Source organism: Aythya fuligula, chromosome 5, assembly GCF_009819795.1.
Source record: "Aythya fuligula isolate bAytFul2 chromosome 5, bAytFul2.pri, whole genome shotgun sequence".
In the NCBI taxonomy this organism is placed as follows: domain Eukaryota; kingdom Metazoa; phylum Chordata; class Aves; order Anseriformes; family Anatidae; genus Aythya; species Aythya fuligula.
The window spans coordinates 54,317,158-54,337,394 of record NC_045563.1 but is presented as its reverse complement, the minus strand read 5'-3'; the positions used below and the strand labels follow the sequence as shown (position 1 = coordinate 54,337,394).

The 20,237-nt window shown below is 39.2% G+C and overlaps 1 protein-coding gene across 7 annotated transcripts in view; it reads right to left on the bottom strand.

The window, feature by feature from the left end:
* NAV2 (neuron navigator 2) overlaps nt 1-20,237 on the bottom strand; it is a 395,640-nt gene that overhangs the window by 93,716 nt on the left and 281,687 nt on the right. For all 7 annotated transcript variants that reach the window (XM_032187594.1, XM_032187595.1, XM_032187590.1 and 4 more), the window contains 4 exons: nt 14,869-15,967; nt 11,825-11,937; nt 8,393-8,501; nt 6,247-6,636 (listed from right to left, as the gene is read on the bottom strand). In XM_032187594.1, coding sequence (XP_032043485.1) covers nt 6,247-6,636; nt 8,393-8,501; nt 11,825-11,937; nt 14,869-15,967 — 1,711 coding nt within the window. The remainder of the gene's footprint in view (nt 1-6,246; nt 6,637-8,392; nt 8,502-11,824; nt 11,938-14,868; nt 15,968-20,237) is intronic.

The following is a 20,237-nucleotide window of genomic DNA, read 5'->3' as shown; positions in this document are numbered from 1 at the left end:
AACCCGAATAGTTCACCTTGCTGGAAGGTTCACCCATGCAAAGGAGAACACAGCCATTATAGCATTTGGAAGGAGGAAGGACAAAGTCCTGGGGTTCCAGTTCCCAGACAATTTCTAAAATTTAACCAATGATTCACGAACATGAAATGAACGACCCATCTTGGGAGAGTAGATCAGAGATAGCAACTTCTCACTTCTGCTTCAGTGCCTTTGCCCAGTCAGGTTTCCTTACTCTTAGAGCCACATTTAGAGAACAAAGCATACCTAATTGCATGACATGAGGCCCTAAGCCGGTCAAAATAAGGTAGACAAGACTGGAAAACTCCCAACAGGGCTGTCCTTTCAGGTGTGCAAATGGAAGTCTGGATGAAACAGGGGGATAGAAATCCATTTTTTGAGCTGGGACAATGATCCTACCTACTGAGCACAGTCTGCCGGCATGGAGCAAGTCCAAGTTACACCAGAATCAGGCAGCTGCTGTATGTGGCTTTGCATATGCTGGTTTTGACTTAAATGCCTAAATCCTTTAAAGGATTTTAGGATTTCAGTGGAAAACATAGAAATGAATGACAGATTAAGGGTTCCATTCCCCATCATCCTCTTTAATTTTGTTAGGGGAGTTGTGGTCAAAGAAAAATAATGAGGGAGCTGTTCTGTTGCTTCCCAGACTCTCAGCAGAGGTTGGGGAGTGCAGGAAGCAGCTCCCCAGAGTCTCCCAAGTGCTTTGCCTCCTCCCTCCAGAAGACTTGCATTGGCCAAGTGCATATGCGTGCATCTCCCTCTGCTGGCTCAGCCCAGAGCCCGACCAGATTTTGTCCTTCAGAAGCTGTCCTTTTGCTCGAATCATAAAAACCTGCTGCTGCCTCCAAAGCAGCAGTTCAAACACAACGGAGATGTTTATTGCAGAAACAAGCACAGCGTGGGGTAATTGCTGTAACAGGTACTTGGGTACTCATTAACATTAGGACAGCATGTACAAAGAAGCAACAAATACCACACACCACAAACGATGAGTATTATATATGACCCAACATGGCCCGAGCATCATCCAGTAATGTGTGGCAATCTGGGGGTAGGGGAAAGGAGAACATCTGGTTATCACGAGTTAGACACCCTCACTCAATGTCAAAATGAATATAAAAATGTCAAAAGAATATAAAAAGCTAGTTCTAGTAAGACAGAAAGCAGTTCAAATAAGCGCTTTGCTCAGAGGGAGAAAGAAGATGCAATAAGCCTCCTAATGGTTCTTGGTGGCATTTAAGTGTTATAACCATAAGGACTGCATGTTGCCCAGTAATTGTACCAGGAGGAAACCTTATCATCAAAATCATGCTGTTTCAAGTGCAGTGGCCAGTAAAATAAGTGACCCACTGCAACTCAAAGCATACAGGGGAGAAAAAAAAAAAAAAAAAAAAAAAAAAAAGAGTTAACCACAGTGGCAAAGGTCAGAAAAGACTACAGCTAACATTCAATCAGGGTACCAGGAGAACAAGTTCTTGCTCAGCTGCTCTGGCCTTCCAGCTAGCCACACGTTGCCTGCAGCACCAACCACTTCTACTGCAGAGAGATTAGGAGGAAATGGTTTCTCTTAACTACTGCTACCAACAGCAAATTTCATTAGCAGCAAAATGCATTGTCCTTTCTTCTAAAACCTTAAACCCAAGCAAAGATCTGTTATGCCACATGAGCTTGGCATATGGAAAATATGTTATCACCATTTGACGGATACATAATATAATATCAAGCAACTGAGGCACAAGAATGCTGCAAATGTCCAACACATTATTCAACATTTGGTGAAATCAATCGTCAGTTTCCGCTCTTCATATTGAACTCTTTGTTGCTTCCTAATGGATACAACTACTAAATTTCAGCCTCTGAATTTTACAGAACTGTTTGAATGATGATTTTGGCCCCTGTCAGTCTAGAGTAGACAGGCCTCTGAACCACCAAGATGATTTCTAGCTCAGCTTTTGTGAGGTAAAGCCACCCTACAGTGGCCTGTTCTCCCTTTTAATTTCCCTTCATCTATATTCCATGTTCATTTGCTTGTAGTGCTTGCAGGAAGATCCCTGTGGAGCATAAAGGCTTGAATAAACAAGAAGGAACGAAAATCCCATGAGCATCATGCACACAAACACATTATGCAGTTGTGGAAACAGGGGTCTGTAATGGGAACGTATCAGCCCCAAAGCATCAAACAAATGGGGAGATTAGTGAAATGGTAAAAAGGCTGGGCTACAATGTTCTCTCACCCACAACGGCAGCTGCACCTGAGGGAGGTCAGGGCAAGGAGAATTTCATAGGGCCCCTTAGCATCGTGTGCAGGCTGAGCCCTTCTGTCCTCAGCTAATAGCTGAAGGAACAGTTCACTGCTAGGCTTAATAAGTGAGGTATCAGAGCCGCTCACTAACATTTCTAAACGCAACACACTCAGAAGAGTTATTTTAAATGGTCTGTGCACCAGCCTCAGCAGCTGAATCAGATAATCCTGATGTTTCTATATGTCAGAAAACCGAACCAGACTTGAGGCCTACCTCATCCTCCGGACCGCAGCTTCGTAACACGTACCTCCAACGTCCTGTCAGCAGCAGCTCTTTTGCCCCTCGAGGCAGCAGCGAGGCCTTCCCCGAGGCAGGTGCTGCCTCCAGGTACACGTGCAAGACTGCTCACATCCCCTTTGCCTCCAAGTGTAGGCCCTAGAGTGCTCGAGCTGTAAAACTACCACATCTACGTTTTTCTGGAAACGACGTTTCCATACAAAATTGTTTTGACAAGCGCTGTTTGCCAACCACAAGCCATTTGCTGAGAAAATGTGTGACAAGCAATAATCAATATATCCACTCTGTTAATACTGCAGAGAAATCTGCACTTTAGGGTAAAGAAAGCAAGGTCAGAGGATTAATTAAATTAAAAGAAAACAAATTTTAGAGGCCTTTCTGACCAACAGCTCTGTTGTTCCATTCCAAGGACAGATAAAAAGGAAACAAACCCTGTATCTCATTAGAGACAACAGAGGGGAAAAAAGACAGAACACATGTTTAAGTAGCTACAGGGAGACTGCAGTGGACAAAACCTTTTGAACCAACCCTCCAGAAAGGACTGAGTTAAACTCCCCTTCTGGAATTAGTGTTTAACTATCTGAAGTGGGCAGGTGAAACAGTTCTGGGCTTTGTGCTTTCCCTTTCTGATGAGGCTAGGGAGCCCCGAGATCAGCCTGCTGCAGAACCAAGCAAGGTGTATGCTTACTTCCCTCCTTGCACAAATGCTAGTCCTGTTGCTTTGCCATTCTGTCCATATTTTAGCTTCTAAATTAAGACCGTGTCTCACCTTTGATCCACCACCTAAAGACCTTCTTAGTTTTAAGAGAGATTTTCTGCCTGTTTGGAAAAGATACTCTTTCGAACCCTATGAAATCAACCCTAATGTATGCCAGAGCTCTGCTTGAGCAGACTTACTAAAGGAGGCCAAATGAAACTTCCCATGACCCAGTACATTTCAGAGAAAGCATCAGGATTATAGGGCTAAAATAGTTTATCTTGGCTATTGGATTTATTTTGGCTGTAACAAATATTTTGGCTTCCTTCCCTATCAGTTTGCCAATGAAAACACAGATCCAAGGTTTTCAGACTACAGCACTGAAGCAATTCTGAAAATGACAAAGTGAAACATATACCAGCTAATAAAGAGCTATTCATGATATAAATGCCCTCTTGTGCTGTTTTCTGCATACTGTAACTCAGCTTCTGAAAATATTGGACATGTTTGCCCTAACACTGATCTCAGAGATTCATTCCACAGCAAGTCACACTGATGCTTTCTTCACGAGCAACCTCTCTGATGTTGAAGTAGTGTATTTTTCCTCTCCCACAAAGACACAGCACTACCCTATTTTTATTACCGTGGATAACCCGAAGATAACTCATGGAACAGGCTACCAAAACATCTGTTTATACTGCATAATTCAGCATTATTAGGTGTCAGTGAGATTCACCAAAGGTAACACCCTCATCTTTTAGACAGAAAGTTTATCTCTCTCAATTGATTTGGGAATTATATCCAACGCTGTTATTGCAATTCAATCCTGCAGTAGTCCCTTGTCAAGAAACGTGCACATACGATTACTCTCCACAGACAATTTAACCCCAGCGTTGTGAGGCTGCTTTTAGGAATGCTCCCTTTAAATGCTCACCAGTGCAACAATGAGAAGCTCTCCAAACTGCCCAAACTTCAAGCACTACTGACAATCTGAAAATGAAGCTGAGTCTTTCCAACTATGGATTGACCTATAATACAGATTTTGCCCTTGGAACTTAGTCAGTGATTACAGTAATGGTCTATAAATAAATAAACTAACCCACATTATTTAGCAGCATAGGCTTTTGCAGCTGAAGGCAACAGCTATTGAAAAGAAAAAGGTATTTGTACACACAGCCATTCTTGTCCTGCGAACTTCACATTGAGATTATCGTTTATCAATCTGTGGCTAGTTGTATAAGACAAAACTGGAAAATTATCTACCCTCTTCAAAAACTAGTGGGAAATAAGAGTCTAGTACTCTGATTCATATTCTTTCTCTATCAGTTAAAGATGTTCTAATGTTTAAAGCAAGGGGTGAGTTGCTTTTGAGCATGACTGTTCTGCTAAATGTTATATTCACCAACTGTTGGCATTTAACGCTCTGCTTTGATACGTTGCTTCAGTGATAGAGGTACTAACTGGCAGAAACATGTTATTACGTTACGAGTCCCTTATAACCTGAATCTAAATCATTCTTGTATTTGCAGACTTTGTAGACGTCCATTTTACACTCTACAGAATGACCAAGTAGTCACAGAAAAGGAAATGATGGACAGAGATGAGTGAAGCCACAGATTTCTCTGGAAATATCATTCATAACAGCTTTCTTATTATTCTCTTTCCCTCAACCTGGAATCTGAACTTTATACACTGACTGAAGTGTCAGTCTTGACTGGGGCTCCTATAGCATATGAACAGCGGATGCCCGAGATGACACAATTCTTCCAGGGATGCTTCTTAGTTCATCCTTGGTGTTTTACAGAAACCATGTAGCTACTCAGAATTTATTTGCATTTTGAGACCAAAATTACAGCCACAAGTTTGAATAAAACTCACATACCAGAGGAAGAGCAATCGCTGTTACTACAATAAACATCACAAAACTCAGGTTGATTTATTTTATAAAAACAAACCATTTTAGCTATACAATGTGTTTTTAATGTAGTAACAGTTACAGCAGCAGTGAAATAGTTTTTTTTTCCACTGGCTTCTGTACTATAATGCTTCTTGAAATAAGAACTAAAAACTGAGTCTGACTTTTCAATTTGAAAACATTGACAGATTCAGAAAGGACAGAATGCAGGCAGGTTTCTGGTTGCTTCCCACTTAAATTAGTGACAATGAAGCAGCTGGATTCCAGCTTTCTGTTTCAAGAAGAGGCACTAAGTCTTCCAAATAAGTCAATGCAACAATCAGTGGCACTTCAGAAAAGAAAAGAAAAGAAAAGCATGCAAGGTGGCTAGAGAGGCAAAAGGCTACCACAGAAGTAAATATGCCATCCACACCTCCAAGATCATTTTTAAATTTAGCGTAATGCTGTATTTAACCTAAGAAATGATAACTAAACTTCCTAGAATTAATTGAATACTGACTTTGGACCAAAAAACAAATGTTTTTTTTTCCAGTCAAAGCAAACATTAAATGTTGTCATAAAACCTTGATAATAATTTTCTCAGTTCATACTTCTGCACATTCACTTGCTCATTAGACTATTTTGCATGTACACCTTTTTTTGCCTTATTTTACCCTACAAAACGAGGTGTATACTAATTTCAGTCGCATGAACTTTCTCCTTAAATGTTCTGTCCCCAAAAGGATTCAGTAAGAGTGAAGAAAATGCCCCACTCTCTCCATCTTGTGGTTGTAAATAAGCGTTGCAACGTGTCATACTTGGCACAATGACCCTGATTCGGGAAAACACTTAATGATGTGCACATCTTTATATCCAGGAGTATTATATATAATTTTAAACATGCACTTAAATCGTGTCGTTAGATTGCACTGACTAAATTAACTGTTGTAAATATGCTGTCCCTCTAAATGCTTATTAAATCCATCTTTGTGGTTGTTTTATTTATTTTTCAAATAGTCACAGGGAACGCAGTCTCATTTAACACAACGCAAAAATCACATGTAGTACTTAAGAACAGAAGTAAAGGCACTTACCCACTTGTGATGTCGTCAGTCCTGATATTCTTGCCCAGAACATCTCCATCGCTCATATAGCCGGTGGCATCCATGGTGATGCCTTCCAGATCTATTTCGTCACTCCCCTTGTCTGAGATGTCCACATGGCAGACATTACTACCGCGGGTAGCTAGCTGTCTCCGTAAAGGTGCTGAATACATGTAACGTCCTGACTCCGTGTTAATGAAGCGGCTGGCGTTCCCTCTTGGAGGATACCCATTTCCCATTGATGGAGCATCACCTGCCTGCAGGCGGGGGCTGGACTGCCCCAGTCTCCACGATAAAGGGGTCGGTCGTCCCGTCAAGCTGAGAATGCTGCGACCACTTATCTCGGTAGTGACATTGGTGTCAAACGTAGTTTCCAACGTGCTAAAACAAACAAAAAAAATCATGTAATTAAATATGGAGTGGTCTATGGAGCATGAGCCTTCAGGTGATGTTACACAAAAACTGCAGGATGCTATGGTCTGAACACTTGCTAAATCTAAAATAAGTAACAGCACAAACAGAATTCACTTGCTACAAAGCTTTGAGAGGTTGGTCCACCCTCCAACACCGTTCTTAATAACAATTTTGCACCCTGGCCACCTAGTGTTCAAAGTATATGACAGAAGACTTAAGGAATTTTTTAATGCATTATCCATAGTATCCAAGTGTAATTTTTTCACATTCAGTCACATATAACCCTATTTTACCATGGTTTTGCCACTCTAGGGAAGAGAGTACAATATTAAGCTGACTAAAGGAACACTGACTCACGTACTGTTTTTCAGATACATTTTCTTTTTTTGACTGCATTCATGACAAAGTCCTAATACTCTGAGGATGCATCCAGCATCAAGGTAAGAGTTATATCTACAGTGAGGAAAGGGCTAAATGAAGAAATAAGAAGAAAAGCAAGACTAATTTAATTTTCGAAGTATATTTTACGTATTAGTGAACTGAATACATTTTTCTGAATATTGATAATGTTTACATAGAACTCTGGTTATGAAAGCATTTCACATCAGTCTACAAATACAGTTTTTGACAAGCACCACTATATTAAATCTTCTGTTTGCATCTCTGAGCGAGTGAATATGTTGCATACCTTTGAAGAGTAATACTACTATGGTCTACATGTCTTTTTCCTAATCCACACCTACAAATTCTCTTACTCACATGAACTCCACTTTTTCGTTCCCACTCAACTAACAGCGTTACATTTTTATTATTATTACTGTGGATATTTTTAAAACAAGCAACATTACACTATTTCCAATATAGCGTTAAGTAAACATTGCAAAAACCTAAGTGTCCTATGGTTATAGGAATTAAATTCTAACAAGTTATCACATTCATTAAAAAATGAAAAGAGAAATAGATACATTGGGAGTTTATCTTTGCAAGCTCCGTCTCAATTTGAGATACAAAGCCAAAGCACAAAGTGTTCATCCAATGAACTCAGGCAGGGCTGAAGTCCGTAAGGCACCAAGTACTGCATAGGACCCTGACCTCATTAGGAGCCAGCATCTTACTGTCCCAAGACTTCAGCTCAACACTGAAAAGATTCAAGAAGTCACAGAATGTTTAAATGTATTAACAATCTCTGTTTATTTAAAACATATTTTAAATATTGATGGAGATTTCTAAACACTGCTTAAAAAAAAAGTTATATACATGGATGACTAATAATATCAGAAAAATTGTTTGTCCAAAGATAGGTCAGGAATTCAAGTTATGCACTTTTTCAAGTGGGTCAGGCACAGTTCACCTGCTTGTTTAAACAAAATATTACACACTGGGGTAAAAGTGATGTGATGCATTGAAGTTGTTCAAGGATAAGATGAAGAAACATTTTAAACAGTAACCTGTGTTCAAACATCACCTAGGGCATTTAACTAGCACTGCTTATTCTCCACCTTTGCTTTTATATACAACCTGCCACCATCAGTTCCTCATCCTAAAGCTGATAATCCATAAGCAGTGAACACAGTTCAAAATCCATGCTTTAAAGGTCAAGTGAAAGATCAGTATCTTCCACTGACAGCGTTAATCTTTTTTCAAGGATGCAACTTGGCTAGATCTAACAGATGCAAAGGACACGATGATTTGCATTTTCTCACAAATAAAGGTGTGCTATTACCTGTGAGTGACCTGGGTTCCCCGTAGACTGGACATTGTTTCCTCTAAGTTCTGTCGAAGATCAGCAATGTTTTTCACAGTTCGTAATCGTCGAGTTTCTGGATCCTCTCCTAAAGGAAAAACAAGCCATTAGAAAGGACAAAGTAGGAAACAGCACAAAACCAAACTGTTATCTTTGCCTGAATCTGTCTCAAATATGGTTTTCTGACACATAACGCTCTAAACTGGTTATGATACAGATACCATTCACCTACAGCAGGCAGTGCCATTGAAGCAGACAGACAGAATCAGTTCTGTGTTGTTAACTTCACAGGCTTCCTTTGCACCAGATGTTTCTGTACTGCCATTTCCCCATATGGCCCAATTTAAATCCTGGTTAACTTTCAACCTCATTAGAAAATGTACTCCATCAATACCATCATTTCCCTCCCCTACATTGACACAGTTAACATTAACCTGACACAGCCAGATTCTCTAATGCTGTATTTTCACTAGAACAACTTTTTCCCATTCCAAATACCTCTCATTCTACAGCCACAGCTTTCCAGTGACCTAAATTCTGTTGACTGTGTGCTCCACGCTGAATGACTTTTTGGGTTAAAAAGCTGAAGATTTTGCTTGTCCTCATCACAACAGAGTTATCATTACATAAATGGGTTACATGACACAAAGCTGGGGGATGAGTTTTACTTTCCTTGGCATTTAGAAACTACATTCTTCAAATAACTTGTTCTAAAACATATTTTTATCCTGCTCTTTAACTCCAAAATAAGAGTTTATACATATGAAAAAATCCTCCTAGTGTCTCAGCATAATTTATTTTATTTGCTCTCAGCTCTCAATTAAGAAATGCTTTGGTTGCTAACTCAGATGAGCTTTATGTAGTTAAATCTTCTAAGAGATTGAAGAGAAGTGACTTCTGATTTCTAGTAGTGCCAACAGTCTGTAAGCTGAATGCTGAAACCAAAAACCTCCCAAAAGCCATCTGAAAATTTTTGGTGGTCATAGAAGGGAAAGATTTCATTTTAAAGGGTTTATAGCTCACGACTTCAGGAAATATTACTGCAAATTTAAAACTTTTTACACTTTGTATTAGCCGTCTCTGCACAAGTAATGCATTTTTAAGCTGCCAGGATACCGTTAATCCATATAATAGCTAGTTTACATAGCCATCTACGTATTACACACATCAGAAGTGTTAAGGAACTGATAAATTAGCTTTTAACTTTCTGCCATTGGAGCTTCCCACATTCTTCGCTTTAAACTTCACATTGCTGAACGATGCTGGATTGGAAAGACCAAGTCACATAGTCCTACTTGCAGAGCAGTGTAACACAAATCAGTTACCAAAGTGTTAGAGTCCTGACTACAAGGAACTACCAAGGGAGGGAAGATAGATTTTTACGCTTACATACTCACCAGCCTTTCTGAGACAAACAACAATGGCTCAGTTAGTGTCCACGTGAGCATTTTTTATGGGCCTCTACTCCCTAGGAAATAACCTAACAATAAATTCCACTTAGGCCAAATGATCAAATAATTATGATCTGGCTGGATTGGAAATAGCCATCTAACAAGATAGATTCCTTTAGCCACCGGGTCTCTGGACAGAAAACATTTTCTACACTCATGGACCTACAAATCATTGCCGTAAAGAACATAAAATATTTATAGGCCTTTAGCCTAGCAAAGGTCAGAGTGCTCTTTTACAGATCATTTCTCTCACAGATAAAAAGACAGAGTAATTGACTTCTTAAGTGAACGTACATGAGACTCCGTGCAGGTAAATTAATTTCTACTGAGATCACTTATCTAAATTGATATCAATTTTTAACTTAAATGATGTTCAATTACTTAAACTATAGACAGACATTGGATAGTGTCACTAAAACTTAATTATCAAAACACTTAGCTCTTCATAATAGGGAACATCCTTAAACTACTCAGCTTCCAGTTTTCCCTACCTGTACTCTTTTGTTTTATATATGCTTTTAAATTGAAAGTACCAACAGCTCCTACGCAGGGCAAGAAGGAATCTGTTACTTATTTATTCTTATTTATTTGGGTTGAGAGACCATTTTGTTTTGCTTGCTCATTTTCCCCTAAAGACTCCTTTATTGACTGCTGCTGTCTGTGGAGTTTGGCTACGCACAGCTGGCTTTTGCATCTCTATTGCTTGAGGTTGTCATGTCATCTGCCATTTTTGGATCCCTAACTTAACATATTCTACTTGAATATGTGTTTACGTAACATCTGTCATCAGAGACTAAAGACCTTCTGTGATGTATAAACATTTCCCAGTTTACAGGGTGAAATAGACTTAGGCTAGGCAATACAATGATTAAGAGGTAATATTAAAAAAGCATAAGAAGCTGGACACCGTGTTTCATACTTCGAACTGGCTCACTTATTTAGGTAAGAAACTTAAATATTCTCAAGGATTTTATCCCTTGTGCCATTTATTTGTCTATTTATTTTTTAATACACCTATATACATTCACTGATGCATTTCTGCAGCCATTTTCCTCACCAATAACTTTGCATATGTTGATGGCAAAGGTGAGAAGCATGCACAGGTATAAACATGGTGCTGACAGAATAAGTAATGCAATATGCAATTAATCCAGTTGTGAAACTTGCAGCCACATGACTTTCCAAGCAAGCTAAAGAGCTTCAAAACTCACATTAAACTGGAGGACACCAAGACTAACTAGATGAAAAAAAATTTGGGATATTCTATTGATGAGACTTTGATGACTTTTAAAGTCATTCTACTGGTGACTTAAAAATACATTTTAGACCCATAATTGAACACGGCTGTTAAAAATTGCTTTGTTATCATGAGTAAGCTTAAAAATTATTCCTAATTATCAAATACTTCCTATGGTAGCAGTAATTCTAGATAAACATACAAAATACTTTCTAACTTCTATTGCTATATTGTAATCATTCTATATGATTGCTAGTATTCTAATCACAATCAATTTGTGCACGCTAGACACAGTAAACTGTGTCCAGTAAACTGTGTCTAGCTGGATTTGTCAAAAGCTGGATTTTGGTCTCTTATTGCTGCAAACATCACTTTTGGAATTGATCAGATTCACGTGAGAGAGTGTCGAGACTCCTCAAAATCTATAAAGAAATCAGAAAATCAAGAAAATTAACTTAATGTCTTCTGTAAGCACTGAAGCAAAAGCTAAAAAAAAAAAAAAAAAAAAAAAAAAAAAAAGCTTGTTTATTTGTGAATACTAAAGGTTTTCATTTATAGCTTAATCCTAAACAGTGCTACACATGTCCCAAAAGACATTAAGTACCCAGAATGCCTAATGATTTCAAAAAATATAGGGAACACACCACCACACCATTTCAAACTTGCTTTAGCCCATTCTTACTTAACTGAAACAGAGCTATTAAGTTATCTTGCAAGACATACCTGAGAGATCTTCAAGAGCAGGCTGTCCAGTTTTGACATAAAGAGCAGAATCCATGCCGACCCCTCCTGTGCTGGCCTCGGCTGTTACGTTCCCTTCATTGTCTGTCTGTGATCTGAATAGCAAAACAAAACAGAGATGTGCAGTCACTCTCCATCAAAAGTATCTCAAGTATAGCAACTAGACAATTGCACCTGCCATCAGCCACTCTGTCCCTCTCTCCAGAATAGACCAGCAGACTGATTTTACATAATTTATTAGTCCCATGTTGAACTACGTCCTAGAAATGGAAGCAAGCACTCAGCTGTAAAAAAAATAAAAAATTCATAGTCATACATAGGCTTCACAGCTCCTCAGATATGGACGGTCCTAAGAAACTTGGATTTCCAGATAAATTTTAATTATCAGTAACATAACTTGTTATGACTAATCTGATCCTCTCTAATAATCTGTTTTACATAAGCACAAAACAGGTAGCGTGTGACAGCATGTTACGCTCCTGCTGATTTCTCTTCAGTAACTGGTAACGACACTCGTTTTTGTTTTAAAATAAATGCCTGGGTAACGCCAACTTCAAATACCAATTTTATCTGACATGGTGGCTGTTGCGTAATAAAAAGTGATATGGTGAGAATCTGTTGTCAGATTTAAGTAATGCATCTTGGGTCATTTAATTTTACTAGTTGTGCTGTGTTTTGCTCATATAGGCACATCCGCAAGCAGCTGGAAGGTCTCCTGCCAGAAGGATAAGAGAAGGCACAGCAGGCAATTATTACTAAAATACTCTTAATTTCAGTTGACCTTATGCAAAACGTAGAAAGTTGTCATATCTTTTGCTAAAAATTAACCAAACAAGAAGTCTATTGGCAGCTGAAAAGTTTAGATTAAAGCAGCCTTAACTGATAGCTGAGAAAAACTGAGATTATAGTTTCCATGTACAACTACAGCTATGGCACTTTGTACTCATTTTCCTTCCTCACAACTTATGCCAAGCTGCAGATCCACGTTAAGAAATCCACCATAGCTGTGAATACAGGGACAGGGAAGTTAGCTGAGACAGCGAAGGCCTCCACAGTTAGCAGCCAGGATTCCCAGGTTCAGTCTTCAACAACCCATTCATATGGCAGAATCACAGAGTAACAAGGATGTAACTACCTCCCTGCAACTGCATTTTGCAGATTACTAAAAAAAGCATCTGAATACTACATTGATATCAATATAATTTCATTTTCCTCTTTCTTTTTGAAAGCCAGCAAGATTATACAGTTAGGCTTTTTTCCTCAAATGCTGTAATGTAAAGACTATTTTTTCAATTTCTCAGCATTTACTCCAGATGCCAATATGTAGTTTAATTCCTGTTTTTCTTTTCTTTTTTTTTTTTTTTTTTTGAAAAGGTCAAATAAATATTGCCTAGAGTTTATCAGAATGTTTGGATTATGAAAAACATATGGTTTGCACCTGCTTTACACTTCACATGATCTTATCTATATTCAATTTACCTAAGACGGACACCAAGAAGAGTGCTTTTTTACTTTACCTATTGATAAGATGTTGTAGCGATAAACGTAACTAGCCAGAGCATCATAAACATGTTTTTTGCAGATTACGAGGGATAAACAATAAAGCAATCAGTTTGTAACCACAAAAATATATTTAATTCTAGATTACAACTGTACAGCTGCACTGCCAATTTTCACCTCTAAACACATTTCAAAAACCTGACATTACTAGAACCCATCAGCTAAAGAAGCGGTACTAATGGTGATGTGTATAGACAAAAGCAAGAGTAAGAAAAATCCAAAACGTGTAATATAGATACAAGTTTTAGGGTAATTTTTTCCAACTGGTTCATTTTCATGCAACTACATAAGAGAAAGACACCTGGCATTTTATTCTATAGACACGGAGATAACACTTAAGGGATGAGAAGACTCGAGGGTCATTCTTCCCATTTTGCCTTCCTACATACATAGGCCTGAGCAATCATTTTGCATCCCTCTCTTTCAGGTTCATTTCACTCTTATTTAAAAATTTAATTTCACTTTAAAAAAAAAAGCATGTCAACCATTCTTACACTACAACCGCCAAGAGGCCAAAGGGAAAAAGCATGCAGCATAACTGAATCATTACAGAAAGGAGTGACAAAGATGGCCAAAAGGGTATGAACATCTCTTGAAGTAGCAACTAGGCAGGCTAAAACAGATCCATCTTAAGGGATGGAGGGATGTGATAGAGGCCTACAAAATCATGAGCAGCGTGAAGATGGCTAAGACAGAACAACTGCTTTCAGTCTCTTCCTATGAAGGAATTAAGGGTTGTCAAAGGAAACTAGGAGATAGCTGTCAAAAACAAAACCTAAGTATCAGACTCAAGAATTTCTTCTGTCACCGACAGGTTTGAGAACATATTTTCAGAAAGCTTCTTTATTCTCTTCCTTCTAATTACTCTTCCCAGCGTGTCCTCTATTGCCACTGTCACACAGCAGATGCTGGACTAGATGGAGGTTAGCTGTCACCCCATACAGCTGCTCTTATGCTGATCTAAACTGAGGTTAGTGCAAGCATACAAGAGCAGACCTTCTGCCTGGCCTTACCTATGCTAAGGGATTTTTCTTCCAATTTCTCATTACTGCTTACAACAAGGCAGCTCCACCATCGTTAGCCACACTTCAGAGAATGAGTTTATCCATGTAATAAGTTGGTCTTGTTACTACCTTTAAAGCTGTGATGCATAAAATACACTTAACCCATGTGGTACAAAATACAGGCAAGCACAGTAGTTGGTCAAGTTGCACTCTGTCATTAACTGTTAGCAGAGTCAGAAAATAGCAATTATTCACATCCCTGTTAGGACTTATACACTTCAGTCTGACTGCCTTTGACAACAGTTTTTGTGTAACCGTGAATCGTTTATTCTCTCAAAACAATAAACCTTAACGCGATGTGGCATTTGTATTGCCACCTCACCACCATGAAAGAGCGTCCAAAATCAATCTTCCTACAGAAACGTCACGTTCCAAAGAGTTTAGCTGAGCAGTTAACCATACCTGTACATGAACGGAGCTACTGTGGCAGTGTTCGGGTGGCTGTATTGCTGTTGGGGATGAGGTAGCTGAACACTCACAGTATTGCTTCCTGTCGTGTGTGTCGTAGCGGCTGGTCCATTGACAGACTGGCTGCTGTTGCTGCTGTTGAGGCCTCCTATACCTTTTCCTTCGGAAGAGGCTAAGCTCGAAGAGGAACTGGAATTCCTGCTGTCTAGCTGAGACTTCTGATGCGAGAGCCCTGAGCCAGGTTTCCCGCTGCGGCTTCTCTCACTTTCTTTTGCAGAAACTGGGGCACTTGAGGATTTCCCTGTGGTGTTTTTCATTCCTGGTTTTGGTATTCCACTGTGCGAAGGGGCAGAGGCCTCCTTCTTGGCACTATTCAGCTTTCCTCCTTTAGGGATAAAGCTTGCGATCTTTGAGGACTTTTTTGGCATCTCTGTTGTTGCTAGTGCTGTCTGTTCTTCTTTTGGTTCCTCTTTCACGTCCAGCTTTTCAGTGATAGATGTTCTTTTTGCAACGTCTTTACTTTTATCCTTTTCCTTCTCTTTCTGTTTCTCCTTATCCTTCTCATTACCCTTGGGAGAACTTTTCTTATTAGTCAGTGCCCGGCTAAAAGTCCTTTGTGCAATTCCCTTGAGTGCAATTTTGGGACTACTGGACATTGATCCCGGATTGTTCACATTCTGATTTGCGGCATCAATCTCCTCGCTTTCCTCAAAGCTGGGAAGTGTCTCTAGCTTTTCACAACTGTTGTCCCGAGACCCTGAACACTCGAGCGTTGTCCCTCCTGCTTTGGAGCCTCCTTTGCTGTTGAAGAGTTTCAATTTTTCAAGCATGGATTTTTGACCATTGGGAGTCGTTTTGATAATCTCTGATGGTGGCTTTGGAGGCTCCGGTACCGGCTGCTTTACGGATAACATGGAAGACGTAGCTGTGTGCTTAGCACTGAGGGACTTGCTGCGCCAAGGTTTAATAGCAGAGCTGGGCTGAGGGATGGCTGATGAGTTATTGCAACTAACAGTACTGCTGCAGCTTTGAACTGAGGATGATACATTTTCATTCATTCCTGTGGGCTGGAAGGCTGTACTGTCTGCAGGCTCTGGAAAAAAAAAAAAAAAAAGAAAAAAAGAAAAACAACGATAAAAAAACACATGCACAAGAAAATACAGTAGTGCCTGGTATTAAAGCTGGTCTCAGATTCTTTCTGTAATAAAACATTAGGGACTTTACATTAGCAACATTAAAAAGATAAACACATCTCACTATTTTAAACATCAGTATCACTTAATGAAAATAAAAGCCAGTTGTCTTTTCCTATCCTCCTATCCAGCTGAACAGCAGCAAGCTCCTACTATGTAATTTACATTTACTTGCTCTTTAAAGGAAAGAAGAAAAAAAAAGAAAAAGCAATCTTCCTCCAGTTCAAACCAAAATGTGTTTTTTGCAATGTGTTCTCCCTTATTAGGTTCATAATACTTTTTCATTAGCAAAAACACAGCACTATTTTCTAACTAAGGGTTCTCTCTGCTTTTGGCAAAATTTTTGCTGTCCGAGTTAAATTCTTAGAAAAACCTCAAATATAAAAAAATGCAAGAGTAAGGCAAAAAAATAAATCTGGAGCTCTTTCAGTTAAGGAGAAGAGATCATCATATGCAAAAAGGTAGAAGAAAACTCCATACACAAAAGCAAAACCAATTGTGCCCTTATGCAATGAACCCAAATTATATATTACCACACATCTTAATCCAGCTGTAAGAGAAACTAGTGGCAGTAATTGTACAGCCCTCCCCCTCAGAGAGAGGGAATCTCAGTTAGTTGCTTTTAATGTTATTTGTTCTTTGTAAGAAATTAGCGTAGAGCTTAAAGAAAGCTTGAAAAATCACACTCACCTACCAGTGGCCACTTCTCTTCTGAAGTTTCTCTTTGCTGAGTTTCCTTTCTGGAGACGTTACTCTCTCAATTATCACAAATATGTTTTCTGTTAAACTGCTCATGTTTCCAATTAACTTTTGTCATCTATGTCTGTTTGCCTGCCCAGCAGCCTGCTGGGGATTAACGGCTCTTACCTATATTTCTCTGCCCTCTAGCAATAAAGTAAACTGTGTATAGAGCTGCATTTTTTTAATTCAAAAATCAACAGCGGTTGAGAGCGTGCGTTTTCGGCAGCAGGAGCAGCCCAGTGAATTCAGTCCTGTAAATCATGAACCGCTGCAACCACACAGGGACTGTTTTACTTCACTTTCAGCTGCTCACTGAAGATACGGCTCTGTTAACCTCCCTCCTCTGATCCAAACCAGATCTACTAAAGATTTAAAGCACATACATCTTCATGACTTAATGTAGAATCGGGTTTCTAAGAGTACTAGGGATTCCTTAATAATAAACTCAGTCATTTCACAGGGTTATGGACAAAGCAGGAATTAATGATACTTTACAAAAATATTACTGGAGTTGGAAGATTTCCAGGACTGTTATTAACCAGTAACTATTACGTTGGCTGGTCTTGCTAGTCCTTTTCCTAAGTCAAACTAGCCACGTGGAGATGGCAAAAAGCATCTGCCAGTTTACAGACACATCGTGCTTCTTTCACGATACTGCCAGCCTGCTGACTTCAAGGGTATTACTCTTGGTTTAGTCCAGCACAGAAAGAAAAACCAAGCCCCAGACATCCCAAACAGCGATGACACTTGCTCTGCTCGAACCTGCTAAATTCAATCAGACGGATCAAGGAGGGCTGAGCGAGTAATAGTGCAGGAGTCACACTGCCTGCCAGCGCAGGGAGGGCAGTGACCCAACGTCACTGTGCCCTGCCCACAGACAGGAGGAAGGCAAGGTCAGAGCTACTATATAAGCTGTTGGAAATATTACTCCCTCAGCTTTTAGATGCTCTGCACCATTGCTTTTACCCTGATGCTTTTGACAGTACACTGCTGCTTTTTTTATTATTATTTTTTATTTCCAGATGTCCTCCTACCTATCATCATCTACTTCTGATTGCAACGCCGCTCTGCTCTCCTTTTGTGATGTCCAAACAAGCAAGCCTTTGTCTCAGCCTGCATTCCACAGAAGACACTCAACAATGCAACAAAAGCTTCACAGAACTCCCAATTGTGCGTCATTTGCAAATAATTTGTATAGCTTCATCTAATGAATAAATAAATAAAAGTAATTGCCCATTTCAATACCTGGGTGCTTCCACAGAAACAGATTCATAGTCCTTCCAAAACTAAGTCCCTAGTCCATTCCAGCCTAATAAAGTTGAGCAAATCTTGACATAAAGCATACCCATGCCCATAAATCAACAGATCTGTCTGTGATTCATGGACGTACACAGGCCAAATTTAGAATTGCATCCAGGGATGAACCTAATGTATAAATCAAGACAAGCAGCAAACCCTTTACTTTCTTAGAAAAAACAAGGAGTAATAGGGCAATTGACTGGGACAATATAAGGGTGATGCATGGAAATTCATTGATAAAGGAGCCACCTACATAGTAGTGCTTATTACTTTATATACACCTAGAGAATACAGCAGGAACTGGGGGGAAGAGTGATTTGTCCAGTCAGCTAGTACAAGATATGCAGCAACACAAACCCAGCGCAGGGTGCTCAGCCTGAGCACGCAGCCAATGGAACATGCTTGGAAAAGAAACGTGCTCTTTTCAAAGAGACTCTTAACTTCAGTTTGGAAAAAAAAGTTACGTGTTTATGTGTAACAACCAGGCCATTCTGCATTCCCTAATCTCAGAGCCTACCTAGAGTCTTGGCATGAGGTGCGACCTGAAGGCTGAGGCACACACCTGAGAAAACAGATACCTGAGGACCACGCTGCGGTCCACAACACAATTGTAAAAGTCCGCCTCTAGCTCAAACACCGAGCTCGCTGTTAACATGCCACACATCAGCTGCGGGAGGAGAAACAGAAGGCAACCCACATCAGCACAGCCTTCCTATGAGCAACACAATGCTTTCCTGGAAGTAAATAGCAAGTGTTGTTTCATTTGGGAAATGAACTTCCTCCTAACAACCCAGCCAGTTCTTGGGCTTTTAGGAAAAAGGTCTTGCTCTATCAAATGAAATGGATTATTTTTCCAAATCCGAAAGCATATTTTTTCCCCCCAACAAAATTCAGAACTTTTTCATTTCTAATTTCTCTGAATGTTTGAATGTTTTGAGATTTGGTTGGGTCATTGAACAATATACACTTTTTTTTTTCCTTTTTTTTTTTTTTTTTTCTTTTCTTAAATAAACACGGCATTCACTTTGACTCCAATGCATACACACATCTGTTTGGACCTCAGTTGCACTTCCACTGCCAGTGGGGTAGAATGAATATAATACAATTCCATTCAGAGAGTTTCTTCTCATCTACAAACATGTCAGATAAATCAGAATTAGGACAGCAACACTATGACTGCAACAAATTTTTCAGATGGGTATGTGGGGACATAAATGTAATTTTTGGTGTCTCTACCTAACATTTTCCAGCAAGCACATTCTATGAATGCTGGATTCTACACATTTGATACCAATGAAAAATATTTAGAAACTTCAAAATATATATATATATATATATATATGCTAAGCTGTTATAACTTTGGGGAAAAGAAAGATATTTCTTGCGTAAGAAATATTTTCTTACACAAACCCAATGGATTGTGATTTATTCTCAGGACAAATACAGTGGAACTGGAAATTCAAAGTCCTCAAGTTTTTCTTACATTCTATCACGGAATGCTAATGCAAGAAATAAAAGGTTCACCGTAAAACACACTCCTGAAAAATGGCTTCAGTTTAAGAAAGCTCCAGCCTTTTTCAGATTCTCCATTTCTTTCTCACAAACAAGTCTGCTGGCTCTTTTACTCCTAAGACCAATCTTGGTAAACGAAAGGGATTCTGCTGCCAGAATGTAGATTCAAATGCTAGGTTTCCTAATGAAGCAGTAACATCAATATGTGGATAATACATCAGCATGCAAAGGGGAAAGTTTTATTCAGCGTAGCATAGGCCCTTCTTTCATGAAAAGGAGAGCAGGTTTCATGCATTCGATTAATAAGCTTATTATTTCCCATGCGTTCCTTTGTGAGGGAGATATTTTCTTTCTTCAGCAACCTGCATTAACTAAAACTGACTATAAAAGAAATGTTTTCAAAACCAAGCTACGGTCCACAATAAATAATGATCTCTTTCCTCTTTTCAGAGTCAAATCTTGGCCTGAAATCTATTTTGTTCCTAGTGTTCCTGTTAAAAAGATGTTGGTGGTCTAGTTCCAATGCCAATACGCACTGTAGCATGGGTAAATCTGATTTCAGCTGCTCCTGTAAAGTCTTAACTGCAAACCTACCCATTTGTGATGAAAAAAAGAATC